Source organism: Acinonyx jubatus, chromosome B3 (genome assembly GCF_027475565.1).
Source record: "Acinonyx jubatus isolate Ajub_Pintada_27869175 chromosome B3, VMU_Ajub_asm_v1.0, whole genome shotgun sequence".
Classification (NCBI taxonomy): Eukaryota; Metazoa; Chordata; class Mammalia; order Carnivora; family Felidae; genus Acinonyx; species Acinonyx jubatus.
The window spans coordinates 58,293,063-58,310,520 of NC_069386.1; the positions used below are offsets into that span (position 1 = coordinate 58,293,063).

At 38.5% G+C, this 17,458-nt stretch overlaps 2 protein-coding genes across 8 annotated transcripts in view; both read left to right on the top strand.

Annotated features, from left to right (window-relative positions):
* FRMD5 (FERM domain containing 5) overlaps nucleotides 1-17,458 on the top strand; it is a 316,026-nt gene that overhangs the window by 173,851 nt on the left and 124,717 nt on the right. The window lies entirely within an intron of this gene.
* Nucleotides 3,542-5,409, top strand: LOC113601800 (SIN3-HDAC complex-associated factor-like). Its single transcript, XM_053224077.1, is given in 2 exon segments — nucleotides 3,542-3,858; nucleotides 3,861-5,409. Coding segments are annotated over 2 exon segments (669 nt in total). The 5' UTR covers nucleotides 3,542-3,648; the 3' UTR covers nucleotides 4,320-5,409.

A 17,458-nucleotide genomic window follows, 5' to 3' on the forward strand; every position in this document is an offset into this window, starting at 1 on the left:
CATGTAAATCTTATTATAGCACCAATTTCCTCTGCACCCTCCCCTGGTATCCCAGTTCAACAAAAGTTAATTTCATTAATATTTTTAAAAATTTATGTTATAGTGATCACATATGTTTATTCTCATTTAGTCTAAAATTATGCCAGAATTCTGTTAAGGAGGTGCACACTTAAATAAACTTCAGCTGTCAACTTGTTTATTTCCCAAGTTCAAGTCTTCCTGAGAGATGAGGCTAGCAAGGTAGAGTATTCATGACTCATTCATCCAATTATTCATTCTTTACAAGAAACATTGGAGGCTAGGGTACAAAAATAAATAAGACATAGTCCATGCTCTTGAAAAATGTATAATCCCCAGGAGCCTTTTCGTTCATTAATTCACTCAGCATTGCCTGATCATGTTCTTCACATGTTCTCCCTTGCAGAATGCTCTGGCTCTGTACCAGAGTTACCTATGGAGCTTTTAAAAATTACTGTTGGGGCACCTGGGTGACTCAGCAGTTAAGCTTCTGACTCTTGATTTTGGCTCAGATCATGATCTCACAATTGCCTGAGTTCGAGCCCCATGTTGGGCTCTGAGCTGACAGTGTGGAACCTGCTTGGGATTCTCTGTCTCTGTCTCTCTGTCTCTCTGTCTCTGTCTCTCTCTGCCCCTCCCTGACTTGCACTGTCTCTATCTCAAAATAAGTTAACTTAAATAAGTATAGCTCAGGCCTCACCTGAGCAGAATATCCAGGCATCTGTTCTATTTTAAAGCTTCACAGAGGATTCTGACCTACAGCTAGTGTATTGAGAGCACAGTTTATTGTGAAATTTAGTGTTTCAGTCAACACATGGCTCCACCTCAATTCTACATAACCTTGTATTTTATTCACCATGTTTTCTCTGTTATTCCCTGTGATGTTCTGTTTTTGAACCCTAGCCACTGTAATTTCTACAGGTTCGGAAGCTCCAACACTGAAGTTGTCCAGGGGCAGGTAAGACCAAGTTGCCACTAAATGCCAAAGTTAGTTTATTGGTTCAGACATCACCCATTCGTTCTGGTTCCATAACAGTTGCTGCTTTTTCTGCTGTGACTGAAATCCTGTACATCTATTCGTGTATTTTCCTTGAGGCAGGAGGATGCAGCAATATTATCCAAAGAGAGCACAGATCCAAATGTGAGTTAAATATAGTGACAGGAGCCGTTTCATGATGGCTTGTTTTAGTTGTGAAGTGGGGACTCTGTTTTCTTGCTGCCAAAAAGAAACTGGCCTCATCTTCCTGGTATGTCTGCCTGGTATGTCTATCACAGCCTTACCAGTTTATCAGTTTCCTCTCACTTATGGCCTCTCATTCCTCCATTCAGTGAATATTTATTGAATACTTATATCAGGCACTGTGTTAGAGCTGCAGATATAATGATGAACAAAATAGAAGTGGTTCTATCTCTTTGAGCCTTCCTCAGAGAAAATATAGCTTCTTTATTTCTCCAGTATCTTAATAACCTTTCCCTGGAGCTCCTATGCACTGATTAGCAGGGGAGACAAATTACCTGAATATCCAGCCTGGTCTGAAGTTTAAAATGATGCAGTAATTCAAACACTGCTTTGCAACAGTGTCATAAGTGATGGACCTGTCTGTCTTACGGTCTTGGGGGCAGCAGTCCTCGTCCACACAAGTGCTGCTTGCTCTGCTGGCATTTAGGGCTGAAGTCTCTGGCTGCAGGTTGCTTGATCAGAACCCAGTAGCACTCTGGCTGACTGGGCTTCTCCTTGGCTTCCACAGGTTGCACACCCTTGAGTCTGTGCTGTATCTGCTGTCCACTTCACCCTCTTGTAATCGCTTAGTGTTCATGCCTTAAGGGAACTGTGAGAGCTCAGGAGACATAAAACTCAGGATCTTCTCTGCCAGTCCTTCTGCAACACTGAGTCACTGTGTCTCTGTCCCATGTTGTGGTGGAGGCCACCTGGGAGTTGATCTTGTCCCAGAATCCCAAATAGACATCAAGAAAGAGCAGGCATTCAGCTGTTGCTTTCATCCTCACTTACTGAACACACTGATTTCAGGAAGTCAGGGCTGCTTTGCTGCCCTTCTTCCCATCTCCCAGAGTCTGGAAGGACTGGGCTTTCTTTTGACGGTATATCCTCCTCCTTCCATACACCTAGTGTGGCTGAATAGTTGGGTGGAGTATCTTCTCTGCATTCTCTTTTGTGTAGGCTTGGTGGTTGATAAAGCAAAGGGAGAAGTAAAGGATTTTGGACAGTCCTCTCTTAAGACAACTTGGCTTGCAAGGCCCCTGTCTTCCCGCACATTGTAGATTATATTGCTGTATGCAGACGTTCATTCTCCCTTCCTGTTGCCATATCACTTGCAACACCTCTAATGCAAGTAGTACACATTCTTGGCCTCTTGACATGGGTCTTAGATATGACAGACTTCAGCCAGTGGCATTTGCGTGGATGTGATAGAGGCTACATCTGAACAGAACCTTTGGGAGTCAGTGTAGGTTTCTACCAGCCCTGTGGCCCTATTCCTTCTGCCATGAGAATGGCATGACCAAAATAGGGGCCTCTTTTGTAAGCCTGGGTCACAGGATGAGAAGATGCATGGAACAGCAGTAAAGCTGACACTGACCTGCAGCCAAATGTAGCGATGCAAGTGAGAAATAAAATTTTGTTGCTATAAATCACTGGGATTTGGGGGTAGCTGTTACTGCAGCAAAGATGAAAGATAAACTCCATAATCTTTTGTATATCAAAAGCCAAATGTCACTTCCTTCTTTATTTCTATTTTCTTTCTCTAATAAATCATAATCTCTCCCCAAGCAGATGAATGCCTTGAGCCAGATTGGGTGAAGGTTACTCATTCAGAAAGGCAAAAGCATAAAGCATCTTAATTCTTTACAAAATATCACCATGTTACATAAAGAGAGGGACTTCATACAGAAAATAAACTGTGCTTTTTGGTTTTTATTATCACATTTGTTTTATTTTGGTGTATTGTTTTTGCTCTGAAAGGAAGAAGGAATCCTCATTGTATAAGTAAATGGTGGCATATGCTATAGCATATGACATCACATCCAGGTGAAAATTAGAAAGTGTTTATTAAAAGATAGTATCATTTTGAGGTTATGGTATTGTTATAGAGGTATAATCTAGAGGAGGCGCTAACATCATCCAGGTAGATAAGTTCTGGGTTGTGATCCCAGAGTCATGGTCCACAGTTTGTGGCCAACCATAGAATCCCTCCTGTCCTTAATTGTTTGGATGCAAGTAATTTAGCTCAGATTCCAACAAACACCAAGGATTCTTGCTATTTTTTCATTCTGTTGTATTTTGGGAATTTGAAAGCATGTAAAACTTATTTAGTTGTGAATGCACTTGTTGCTTATTTACTTATGCCAGAGACACACAAAAGAGCTGGTAGACAATGAGGAAAGAACTGTTGGTCCCACAGTGATCATTTTAGCTATGTCTGTGCAACACATGGTAATCACCACCAGCAGATACATTTGTTTAAAAAGTAAGAAAAATAGAAGGCAGTTGAGGAGGCGGGAGCGATTAGAAGGGGCGGGGGGGGGGGGCTGGCTTGGCGTGCACTCCAGACCTCGGGAACGTTATTGTGCGTGGAACGGCTGATTTTGGAAGACTATTGCCCAGAAGAAAAGATGTTTGGTTTTCACAAGCCAAAGATGTACCGAAGTATAGAGGGCTGCTGTATTTGCAGAGCTAAGTCCTCCAGTTCTCGATTCACTGACAGTAAACGCTATGAAAAGGACTTCCAGAGCTGTTTTGGGTTGCATGAGACTCGTTCAGGAGACATCTGTAATGCCTGTGTCCTGCTTGTGAAAAGATGGAAGAAATTGCCAGCAGGATCAAAAAAAAAAAAAACTGGAATCATGTGGTAGATGCAAGGGCAGGACCCAGTCTGAAGACAACATTGAAACCAAAGAAAGTGAAAACTTTATCTGGAAACAGGATAAAAAGCAACCAGATCAGTAAACTACAGAAGGAATTCAAACGTCACAATTCTGATGCTCACAGTACCACCTCGAGTGCCTCCCCAGCTCAGTCTCCTTGTTATAGTAACCAGTCAGATGATGGCTCAGATACAGAGATGGCTTCTGGCTCTAACAGAACGCCAGTTTTTTCCTTTTTAGATCTCACGTACTGGAAAAGACAGAAAATATGTTGTGGGATTATCTATAAAGGCCGTTTTGGAGAAGTTCTCATTGACACACATCTATTCAAGCCTTGCTGCAGCAATAAGAAAGCAGCTGCTGAGAAGCCGGAGGAGCAGGGACCAGAGCCTCTGCCCATCTCCACTCAGGAGTGGTGACTGAGGTTTAGGTAGAAGTGGAACAAAAAAACGATTTAAATTTTGGAAAGAAAACAAAGCAACAAAACCCTCCTATTTTTAACTTGGATACCTGCTATTCTGCCAAAAGACACTTTCTAGAATAGTTTTGAATGGGTTGTTATTTCTCCTCCAGTTCCACAAACTCTGAAGCCAGTGTCTAGCTTACTAAAAGAAAAAAAGTGTACATAATATTTAAGATGCTGAGTATTTCATAGGAAAGCTGAATGCTGCTGTAAAGTGCTCTTTAAGTCTTTTTTTTTTTTTAATCCCCTTCTAATGAATGAATCTAGGGGAATTTCAGGGGACAGAGATGGGATTTGTTGTATGATAAACGTATGTAGTTTTAGTCTTTCTATATTGAGAAGCAGTGGTTGGGGCATTTTTAAGATGGCTGGCTATACTTGTTTTCCTTCATGATAATAAATTTGTCATAACTCAGTAACGTGGACTTGCCCCAAGAGGTAGTTGTTAATAATTTAAGGTCTTGCCAAGGTTCTGATGATTCAAACCTGTACTACTGAATATTAAGCAGGACAGACTAAGCTCTCTGGTGCAAATGCCTTGAAGGAGTAGTTTCTAAACATACAGAGAGGTAACTTGAGTGTATATGTTGCATCCTCTGTCACCTCCCTCCATATTCATTTTTGATAAAGATTTTAATCTATATTGAAACTTCTAAAGCAGAATCAAAGCTCCTCTGGGGAAATGTCAAGTTTTAGGATGAGCAATCCTAAATGAAGAGAACCAAAGCATTACCGCATGGTAGAGATCACATTCTATTAAAAATGTTAAATTATCTTTAAAAATGTACAAGTCTTCAGGATGGCACACACAAAAAAACAAAGGTTAATGCTTCTTGGGGCACATTTCTTAGAGGGCTTGCTTAGTGTGTAAATAATTGACTTTTGTTTGTGTTACATGACTGGTGACTTCATTGAAAATCTGCGCAATTCAGTTTTAGCTCTGGATTACTTCAGTTGACCTTTGTGAAGGTTTTGTCTGTGTAGAGTGGTTGTTTGACTGGTTTTAACCTATTAGGGTTTGGGTTTTTTCTTTTTTGTTTTTTTTCCACTCTATATTAAAGTAAAATTCTAAAAGAAAAAAAAATTAAAAAAAAAAAAAGTAAGAAAAATATAGTAGCTTTTTTTTCCCCCTTTAGAAATGCTTAAGTTTCCACTGGATCGAAGTGATTAGAATTTCCTTGCTGCTGTGCCAGGGAAATGCCCCTGCTGCCTTTTCTGGTTTTGTATACAGAACTGCCCGCCATTTTCTGTCTGAGAGAAAGCATTTCATTATGTTCAAACCTGGGGTTTTCTAAGTAAAAAAAGTAACAGTCCTAACCAGATACTTGGTAGTGATGAAAAATTTTGTGTGTGTGTGCTGGACAAAATTTATAGCTGGATCTGATAACAGATTTGTAAGTCAGTTCTGTCGTGAGTAAACTATACACAAAAGAGAACACCTAATCATTTTTAAAGTAATTGATCTTTTTCTATAAATTTGGAAAGAAAAATCTATCTATTCATAGATAGAATATGAAGAATACAGTGATAGGCTAGTATATGCTAATACAGCCAAATACTGTTTTAAAATATAAGTAGATAAAAAGTAGACAGTTAAGTGGAGCACATTTTGTTCAAGACAAAACGTGCTGAGTGAAATTTGTTTTATTCAGACAACCAAGTTAGGCTGACAATGATTGCCTGGGCCTGTATAAGCAAAGGCAACGAGTAAAGGCTGTACTATTTCTAGGTCAGACTTTAGAACTGATCCTGTTTAAAAAAGAAAATCAGAGCTTGCTTCTCCCCAGAGAGGCAGTAAGTGAGCAGCCAACAGCCCTGGCTCTCCGGAGTAGTAGGCCCTCGTGTGTCACTCATTTGGCATCTATATCTATTTGCTTTCTCTATTCCACTCACATACATTATCCCTGTTCTCTTAACACACCTTTCTCTGGGTAATTCATCCACTGATCCTATGTACCAAATTTTATTCCAAAGCCAACATTTCATATTTATACTCAGAATATTAATTAGGTCATGAGTTACCTTTTAGGGCATAGACTACTCTGATAACCTAAAAAAATGAATGCCCACTTCCTGAGTCTGACTTATTCAGTTGTCCCCATACCTTAGCAAACTGGAGATTTGTGTATGTATCATCTCTGTGCCTCTATATGTTTTGTTAGAATGTCTTTCATTTCTGTGTTCCTCCAAGACCCATTTAAACACCATTTTCTCCATGAAGCCTCCCTCACCCTCCCATGGCCCCCAGCTGGATGTCATCACTCTCATCTCTGTATTCTGATAGCACTGAATTCAAAGAGAGTTTTTATGCTATGGTATTTTGCTCTCTATTATAGTGTGTTGTATATGTTGTGTATCTCTCCTAATGATGATGGTGAAAACAGCTACCATATGGTGAGATCTTTCTGTTTGCCAGTCTGTGCTAAACACTGTATACCTCACAATAACTGAGTTTATTATTATCCCATGTCTACAAATGAGGAAATTGAGGCTGAAATTACTATTGAATATCTGTTACTCCGTTAACAACTTCTTAAGGTTGTGAGTTGAGGGAGAATGGTGGAGATTCACTTTTACTGAATATTTAATCTCTGGCTGACACTTGATGAGGAGCTTTTAGGTTTATTTTTTAATCATATGAGGTAAATGTTAAATCATTTCCATTTTCAGATGATTATAGTTCACTATAAACAAAGTTAAAAGACAAATAATAGACTTTAAAAAGATATTTACAGTACATGTAACTAGCAAAGGCTTGAGAGTTGGAATACAATCAGTAAGGAAAAAACCAATTCCCTAATTTAAAAAATGAGCAAAAGACATGAACAGGAAGTTTACTGAAGGGGAAACCTGGAATAAGCAAAAATACACGTAGTGATACTCAACCTGTAATAATTAGGGAAATACAAGTTAAAACAATGAGATACCATTTCAGACAGTGTTGACAAAAGTTAAAATGCCTGACATCTAGTGTTGGTAAATGAGAATGCTCTCACAATGGTGGATACAAAAGAAAATAACATACCACTCTGGAGAGCTATTTATGATGCAAAGATTATCATGTCCTGTGACCAGCAATCCCACTTGTAGATATATACCCTAGAGAAAGTCTCCCAGGAGGCATGTTCAATGCCAATATTATTTGGGGAATGGATAAATTGTGGTATTTTTGTACAGCTGAAAATCATAAGGAGTTAAATGATCTTAGACATCTGTTATTTTTCCAGTAATTTTCTCTATGATTGGAATATTTAATAACTTAAGATAAAAGATATAGCAAAACCTAGATTCCAGACCATGTCTTTTCTACTGGAGTACTTATTAACAAATATTTATTGAATTAAACATTTATGTGCCCATTGGTAACAGCAGTCACAGTGTACTGAGTGCTTACTTATTGTTAGGTGCTACATATACTGTATATTCTTTTCTTCTTTTCCCCACAATAACTCTGCAAGGCAGAGATTGCTAGACCAGCCATTAAATGAGGATAATGAGGCTCTGGGAGGTAAAGTATGGTTTTTTTTCTTGGTATCATACCAATTCTCAGAAAGGCACTAAGTAGTATTACCTTTGTGTCTTGAAAGCATTAATGCTCCAAAACTTATAATCAGGAAATAACTTGTGCTCTCAGTTTAATATTAGTAATAAGTGAAATTAAAATGCTGTAAATGTTATATTGTCAAAGACATTCATATTTGCAAATTCCCCCCTTATAATTTCATTGTTAGATCATTGGAGGTGAGGGATCACTGCTTTGTTGGGAACGTGTGGCGGCCATAAATAAGTCCAACTTTCCTTAAAAGAGGCTTTAAAAATTCACTTTACAGTTTTTAAGTCTAGATGTTAATAAAGTTGAGGGAAGAACTTATTTCTGAGAAAGAAATGAAAAGACATTGAGCTAAAACAGCATCTTTCTCACAAGGAGACGAGTGCCTCATCACACAGTTCAAGGTGCTCTGCAAGCGGTCTGCCTGTTGCCACCTCCCTGTGTCAGCAAAGCTGTTTTCTGTCCAAAGCCCTTGGCTTTCTTATTCTTGCCTCTGAGCTTTTGTATGTGTCATTTTCTCTGAGTAAAATGTATCTCTTAGCATCCAAGCTTAGGACTCCTTTTGTCAGGCTGCTACTGCTAATGCCTCATTTGAACAATTCTTTTTTTTTTTTTTAATGTTTATTTTTGAGACAGAGACAGAGCATGAGTGGGGGAGGGTCAGAGAGAGAGGGAGACACAGAATCTGAAACAGGCTCCAGGCTCTGAGCTGTCAGCACAGAGCCCGACGCAGGGCTTGAACTCATGAACTGAGAGATCATGACCTGAGCCAAAGTCGGAAGCTCAACCAACTGAGCCACCCAGGCGCCCCTCATTTGAGCAATTCTTTTTTTTTTTAATTTTTTTTTCAATGTTTATTTATTTTTGGGACAGAGACAGAGCATGAACGGGGGAGGGGCAGAGAGAGAGGGAGACACAGAATCGGAAACAGGCTCCAGGCTCCGAGCCATCAGCCCAGAGCCCGACGCGGGGCTCGAACTCACGGACCGCGAGATCGTGACCTGGCTGAAGTTGGACGCTTAACCGACTGCGCCACCCAGGCGCCCCTCATTTGAGCAATTCTTATGACAGTCTCCAGACGGGGGACCCAGGGAAATTAGGGGAATTGAAGGTATTCTTGCATATCTGTTGTCCAGGTGGTAGCTGCATCTAGAAGGTAGGGACATCTCTCAGAGACCCCTTATCACAGCCTAGGAGTGTATGTAACTGGTGAGGCCCAGAGAAGGGGGCTTTTTGTGTGTCCTGCCCCTGTCCCCCTGCCCCCCACAACATTCCTGCACATCCACAGATCTAACAGGTAGGCATCTGGACCCCTGACCTCCTCCTACCCTTCTCTCCCATCTTCCTTCTCTCTGAAACTTGCTCTGTTTCTTTCAAACTAACCATTTCATAAAGCTTAACCTCTAGGGTCACTTTTCTCATCACCTTGCAGCCATTCTGTAACAAACACATACACTTCAGAATTTGTGACACTAATCTGATAGTTACTTGCTGCTGTGGAAATGGCAGAGGATCTAGAGTCAGGGCTGTCTCTTCCATTTCATGTAAGACCCTGAGCAAGTGTCTCTTGTCCCTCCCTGTTAAGCTCATGGGTTTGCTGGAGCTAGCCTGCCCTGGATCACAAAATCTGATTGTTTGGTTTTCAGTAATATTGTGAGCTGTTTTTTTTTTTTTTTAACTATTCAAGCATCAGAATATTCCATTAACTTATTTCTTGGTCTCTATTGTATTAAAATATACATAACATAAAATTTATCATTTTAATAGTTTTTAAGTCTACACTTCATTGCCATTAAGTACATTCACATTGTTGTGCAAACATCACCACAGTGCATCTTCAGAAGTTTTTCGTCATCTCAAACTGACACTGTGTATCCGTTAAACATAACCTCCCCTCTCTCCTCTTAACCATCATTCTGTTTTCTTTCTATGATTGTGACTACTCCAGGTACCTCATATAAATGGAATCATGCAATATTTGTCCTTTTGTGTCTGGGTTATTTCAGTTAGCATGTTTTCAAGGTTTATCTGTGCTGTGACATGTATCAATTTCATTTTTTAAAGTCTGAATAATTCCATTCTATGTACATATCACATTTGTGTATCCATTCATTCATGGACCGATATTGGGGTTGTTTCTACCTTTCGAGTATTGCAAATAATGCTGCTGTGAACATAGGTGTTCAAATATTGTTCAAGCCTCTGCTTTCAGTTCTTTTGGGTATATGCCTAGAAGTGAAATTGCTAGATCATATGGTAATTCTGTGTTTAGTTTTTGAGGAATCACCATACTTTTCCACTACAGCTAAACCATTGTATATTGCTACATACAATGTATGAGAGTTCAAGTTTTTCCGTCACTGTTATTTTCTGTTTTGTTTTTGTTTTTTAATAATAGCCATTCTAGTTGGTGTGAAATGGTATCTCATTGTGGTTTTGATTTGCATTTCCCTAGTGATTACTGACATTGAACATCTTTTAATGTGCTTTACTGGCATTTGTATATCATCTTCAGAGAAATGTCCATTCAAGTCCTTTGCCCATCATTTAATAGAGTTGTTTGATTTTTGCGTTGAGGTTTTGGAGTTCTTTTTATGTTTGGATATTGATCCTCATCAGATATGATTTGCTAATATTTTCTCCTATTCTGTGAGGTGCCTTTATAAGTTGATAAAAACACAGACATTAGTTAAAATGAAATTATATAACTTAAAATTAGGTTATATTAAAAACAATATAATAAATACTCAAAACTCATAATTTAAAAAAATTTTAATGCTTATTTATTTTTGAGAGAGAGAGACAGAGACAGAGTATAAATAGGAGATGGGTAGAGAGAGAGAGGGAGACACAGAATAAGAAGCAGGCTCCAGCCTCTGAGCTGTCAGCACAAAGCCTGACATGAGGCTTGAACTCATGAGCCAAGAGATCATGACCTGAGATAAAGTCAGATGCTTAACCAACTGAGCCACCCAGGCACCCCTCAAAACACATCATTTTTTGATTACCTGTGCTCTTGAGGTTGTTTCCATCCATTGTATCCAACTGGTAGAAATACTATCTAATGGTGTATTACTGTGCTTTTTTTCCCCCAACTCTGAGTTCTGTAACTTCATATTATAGCCTAAAATTGGTCAAAATAGGAGAATTTATAGCACTGAAATCAGCAAACACTATAAATCAGGGTTTTATTGTTTTGTTGCTTATTTGAACTTAAGAGAGTGATGGAGAGAAGGTTAATAGTTCACTGTCTGTTGCTGTTACATTGTGAATAGCACAAAAAAATAAGAAAATATTCTTTTAATGTTTGAAAATGATTAATTTAGCAAAGAAGTTACTCATTTTATTGAGAAATGAGTGAAATTCCAACCTACAACTTTGTTATTTCACTTTTGTATTATTTATTCAAGTAAAGGAAAATATTAATTCATATATTCCTGGTGAACCTACATGCAGAGAGCCACTTGTTAAATATTACAGACACACCACTGAGTAAGCTCTCTATGAACAGGCACTTTGTCATGTTCATCACTGTCAACATGGCACCCAGAAAAATGCCTGGCTTGTTGAACAAATGAAGACACTTAAATTCTCAGTGTCTCATTTTCTCATCTGTAAATTGAGGCCAGTGTAACTAAACTACCACACTGGGGTGAGGGAACAGCAAAGGTGGTAGGTAGTAAAGCTGACAGTGCTTTATAAACAAGTAGTACTAAACAAAGCAGTCTTACCAAGCTACATTATGAGATTATATATATTTAATATGTTACGTTTTCTTCATGTGTTGTTTGGTTAAAGGACTCTTAAATGAAGCAAAGATTTTTATAGAGAAGACTTTCTTCACCCTAAGAAAACATATTCACTTTATTTTTTTTTTTAACATTTATTCATTTTTGAGAGACAGAATGTGAGTGGGGGAGGGCAGAGAGAGAGGGAGACACAGAATCTGAAGCAAGCTCCAGGCTCTGAGCTGTCAGCACAGAGCCCAGTGTGGAGCTCGAACCTATGAACCTTGAGATCATGACCTGAGCCGAAGTCAGATGTTTAACCAACTAAGCCACTCAGAAACCCCGTTACTTTTTTCTTTAAAAGTTGGTAGTCTTTGGGGGCACTGGTTGGCTCAGTGGGTTGAACATGTGACTTCAGCTCAGATCATGATCTCATGGTTTGTGGGTTTGGGCCCCATGTCAAGCTCTGTGCTGACAGCTCAGAGCCTGGAGCCTGCTTCAGATTCTATGTTTCCCTCTCTCTCTCCCTCCCTCCCCTGCTCATGGTCGTGTTCATGTTCTCACTCGTGCTCTCTCTCTCTCCTTCTCTCTCTCTGTCTCCCCCATCTCAAAAATAAATAAACTTTTAAAAAATTAAACAAAACAAAATAAAAACTTGGCAATCTTTTCTTTTGTCTGGTTCAATTCTAAGTACTCTAGAAAACACCAGAGAAATATATTCCTTACACTGAAAAGGTCTATAACCTGTTTATAATGATAACTTCCATGAGAAATTTAGAGAACAGAAAAAAATTAAGTGGTTAATGTTTGGTATTAGACACTCTACCAAGGGTTTTAATGTCTGTTCTTCTTTTTTTTTTTTTTTCCTTAATAAGATGCCAGAGATATTTTGAGTAGCCTTTCTGATTATAAAAACTCTTCTTCTAAAGCCTGTAAAGTAACATAGGTTTTCTTGTCCAGGGCATCTTGGATAGTGGTATTAGATCATCATCAGGGCATTTAATAGATGATCACTGTGAGCATTTGCTGTGCTAATAAGTATGTCAAGTATGTCAACTACAATTTACAGAGTTCGGTAAAATATGGCCTGTTGGAGAAAAAAAATAGACAAGCATAGATGCATTAGAAATCCACATCAACTATTATCCATCTTTCTGCTTCTTAAACAGCCTGTCTTACTCTACCAAAAATTAGTTCCCTGGAGTAAGTTGTCTATGGAGTAAGATCAAAACGTGGGGGATGAAGAGACAGTGCTGGCTTGGGATTTACAGGGCAAAAAACTTTACTGAATATGAGAAGAAAGAATGGACAAGGAAAGGATTAGGGCTGTGGAAGCCAGGACTTTCCCCTCCCACCCTATGTACTTTGTCTCACCCCTTATATTCAAACTAGAATTGTTAGGGGTGCAGCCACTGACCTGTGCCTGTGGACTTGGTATTAAACAAGTATATAGTCTGAGAACTCAGTGACAGGACATTTTTAATGATTATGCCCCAAAGTAGAGTATTCTTTCTTTTCAAGGGTTCATATACATTAGACTCCTATCAGATTTTCTTGCTGAGAGATAAGTACCCACATGTTTAACCTTAATCAGATTGTTAGTCATCACGTTATACCAACAGCCATTAAGAGTAGCTCCACACTTTTTTGAAGGATTTGACCCTCCTTTTTTTTGATAACTAAATCCCACTGGGAGATGGAACAAACAGATTTGTGTTTACTGCTTAGCTATTCCTTTGAGTCAAAAATGATATTTTATATTTATTCCATTTATATTAACTTTTGTGAAAAGTGCCTTTTGAAGCTTATTTCCATTTAGCTGCAAAGTCTAATCCCTTGATCTAAACATATTAGATTCTTTGATGGCAGCCTGTACTTTGAACAAATATTTCAAGTAGATAACATTAATTTAAATAATCCTGCTACCTAATATATTCTCAGATAAAATACTGATTTAAATGCTGATATAGATGCGTAGGCTTCCATTTTCTTACTGCTCTTTCCTTACGTACAAAAATAGATAAACATTTAGCCTTTCCTAGATAGTAGGACTTGTTCATAGACTGCAACAGGGTTTGAAAGCCATGTTTTACTTGCAAAGGGCTTCATGCTATTAGATCAATGACTTGCCCCAAACCAGCACTCAATACATATGCTGGTTGATTTATAGTATGCCCTGTTTAAGATCCATACTGATTAATACACAAAATAAGCAGTCAAATATAATCATGATAATAAAGAGTAGAATCTGAAAGGCCTGTACAGTTTACAAAATACTAGCAGATATGTTATCTCATTTAATCCTCTCAAAAATCCTGTGAAGTAGATACAGCAGGTATTATTGTCATCCCTTGTTATCCAAGGCCATAGTTTACAAATAATGGAACTACACTTGAACTCTAGTCTTCACACTCCAGGGTTTCCACAATACCATACTATGTTTCTGTCACCTATTTCAGGGTATGATGAAATACTGTGTTTACGTGAGAAAATATTAACTACATTATGAGGACTGTGATGGTTTCTTGGTAAAATACTTCAGTGGCATAACAAGCTATTGCTACATTTCTTGGCTCTGTTTGTCTAAACGTTCTAAGTAGTTTTAGTGATTTTTAATGGTTTTCCCCTCTCAGTCCAGATCTACCACATTTTGTCACCACTCTGGGTTTGCAGGTGTTACTGTTTAGTGAGATTGCTCTGTAGAGGATGAGAAAACCAGGAGGGCCATTAGCGTAGCTGATAAGCAGCTTGGTTGTGAAGCAAAAGAGCAATGCTTCTTTGGTCCTACAATCTTGTGGGAAACCAAGGTGTTAGTCTTTTCTCTTAGAGACTCTTGTTTCTTCCCATCTAGCACTCCCTAGACCTGAATATTGATTCTCTGCCTTTCTTTGTGCTCTAGTAGGGTAATAAGGGTAATGCACGTATAAATCAACCTTTCATTTACTTAAAAGAATTATCCTGCAGTAAAGGAGGAAATAGAAGCTACTCTGATCCTTGAATGCTGGGCAAAGGCAGACCTAAGTGCACAGTTCTTCAATGTGACGTAACCTTTTTCATTTAAGAGACATTTCCCCCTAGTACCTCTTCTTGCTGGCAAACCATGAAAGGAAGTGTGTAGACTTGGCAGCCCAACCCTGAAGTTTGTGTCTAAAAAATTACTGCAATTTATGCACCAAGGGCTCAAATGACATTTGTCATTTGGCTGGGCAAAGACATTTCTGAAATTAAAAAGGATGACCTTATTTCACTTAGTGAAATGAGATGTGCTCTTTAATGGAACCCATTTTGAATAGTTGTTCTTTGGGCAGTGCTGTCAAAAAAGAAAACGTATTTTATATTCTTCCTTATTATCAGAAGAAAATACACTCCTAAAATAGAGTCAGTTAAGACTCGCTTGGTTCTCACTGAGCACCTCATGGTACCATTTAAAAATTCCTGTTCCTAGGTGGTGATTTGGCACACATTTTTTCTTTTGAGGTAAAAAGCAGTGATCACAGAACAATGGAAGATAAGTACTATGGTTGTTGGTTTTTTTTTTTTTTGATATTTAATAAACAGTACCCACTTTTGCTTCCTCTTGCTCCTTAATCCTCAGGAAGTTCCTATAGTCCTCAAGGTTGAACCTGTTCTTAATCATCACATTTATACCATGTAATCAGCAACTTACGGGTGCCCTGATATATATTTAGTTAACATTTACAGAGCCCTTGTATATCCCATTCACTGTCAATTTATTTAATCCTCTTACAAAAACTTCAAGTAGTAGGCACTCTTACTATCCCCATTTTACTGAGATACAGAGAGGTTAATTACCTCATCTAATATCATGTAGCTCATAAGTGGGGAGCTGAGGCCTAAACCCAGAAAGTCAGACTTTAGGGTCCTTGCATTTGACCACTATGTTATTGTGCTTTACAGTTGGCTGAATATTAGTGTCAGGAATGAGAAATTGTCCTCTGTTCTTCAAAGGTTCATCTAACTGGTCTAAGAATTAAATTGACATGAGACAGATTAACAGGGGAAAAAGAAATTTAATTTCACATGTGTGGGAACCCCACATATATGAGAGAGGTTCAAAGACAGAAAGGTAAAATGAGATCTATATGCCATCCTGAGCTAAGGAAGGGATGAGGACCTGGGGCACCAAAGGGAAGGAAGACAGTTCACAGGGCAATAAGAAAAAGAGCAGATGTTTGGTAATTAGATGTTTACCCTGCTATACAGAGGGTCATTCAGATAAAATTTACCTCTGGTAATAACTCTTATTCTGGGAGTTAGATTCTTCTAGGTGGTTAAGGAGGGGCAGAAACTTCTCCTGAGCCTGCAGAGTCTCAATTCCCTTCAGCTCAAAATAGTCCACATGTCACAGGGCCATTTTGGAGAGACTTGTTCTGAATCCCTTCACTAACCTTGGGTAGGATTCCTGTAGAAGACTCCTTTCCTCACTGTTAGCCCTATTTGGGATTTCTCTCCCTGTCAAAGCTGCGGGCCCTTTGCTACCCAGACCCCTTTCCCACTCCAATCTCTGTCCTCACCTTGCCCCTGTCAGGCTAATGTTGAACATGTGGTGTCAGGATTCATTGGGCCACCCCTAAGGATAGTCTGTGTTAAATGTGCCCCCACTCTTGCTTTACTCGTTCCTCATCATTGCCTTCCTTTCACCATCTAACTTTGTTTATAGGACCTCCCATTGGAAGTGAGAAAATGTCCAGGATAGCTGATAGTTCATTTGAGTTTTCTTTTAACACTAAGGGAGAAATTCTCATTTGGCCATGCAAGGATGAACCATAAGGAGAGGTTGTTCCTGGCAACTAAGCTGGAGCTCAGAACATACTTTCCAAAAAAGACATTTTTATATATGGCAGTTTTTATTAGGGATTTATTGTCAGAACAGCATAGAACTTCATTTATTTGTTGATTCATTAAATCATTTGTTTAGGTACAAGGGACACAAATCGCCACCATTGGATTAAGTCCATGACTGGTCTGCAGAACCTAACCATTTATTTGTAGCATTGAATCTAGAAGAAAGTGTGTTACTGATTAACTTTGGAATATACTTTTTTCATAATTAAGGTATTGCCAGTAATGATAGTCTTGACTTCAGCTTTTGAGAAAAGTTCAAAAGTCAGCAATGTAAGTTGCAAACTGTTGACTTAAAAAAAAATCGATGTGTGGTTTTCATTATGAGAATGAACTTTTTAAGAATATAATCACTTGGGGCCCCTGGGTGGCTCAGTCAGTTAAGCATCCAACTCTTAACTTCTGCTTGGGGTAATAATCTCACGGTTCATGAGTTTAAGCCCATCATTGGGCTCTGTGCTGATAGTGCAGAGACTGCTTGGGATTCTTTTTCCTCTCTCTGCCCCTCCCCTGCTCGCTTATTCATTCATTCATTCATTCATTCATTCTCTCTCTCTCCCTCTCTCTCAAAATAATTAAACTTAAAAAAAAAAGAGTATAATCACTTATCAGTAACCCATAGTGCTTTAGGTAAACCCAAAGGATTATTATGTTAAACTTGGATTAATTTATATGCCCTGAAAGTATATATTCTATTAATTGTGATCGGTGAATAATATTAGTAGGCATTTCCTTTAATTTTCCCCCCAGTACTTCTCAACATTATATCTTTTCAATGCAGATGTTTGGGAAGTTGGTCACTGAATCTGAAAAAAAAGTATATCAAAATGCATTATGTTTTACTTTAACTTATGAATAGAGTGGTTAGCCTTATTTAATTTCTAGGGAAAATTTATTATTTAATGCCATTTTCTGTTATAGACTTGAAATGGCTGAATATACTTAAGTTCTAAG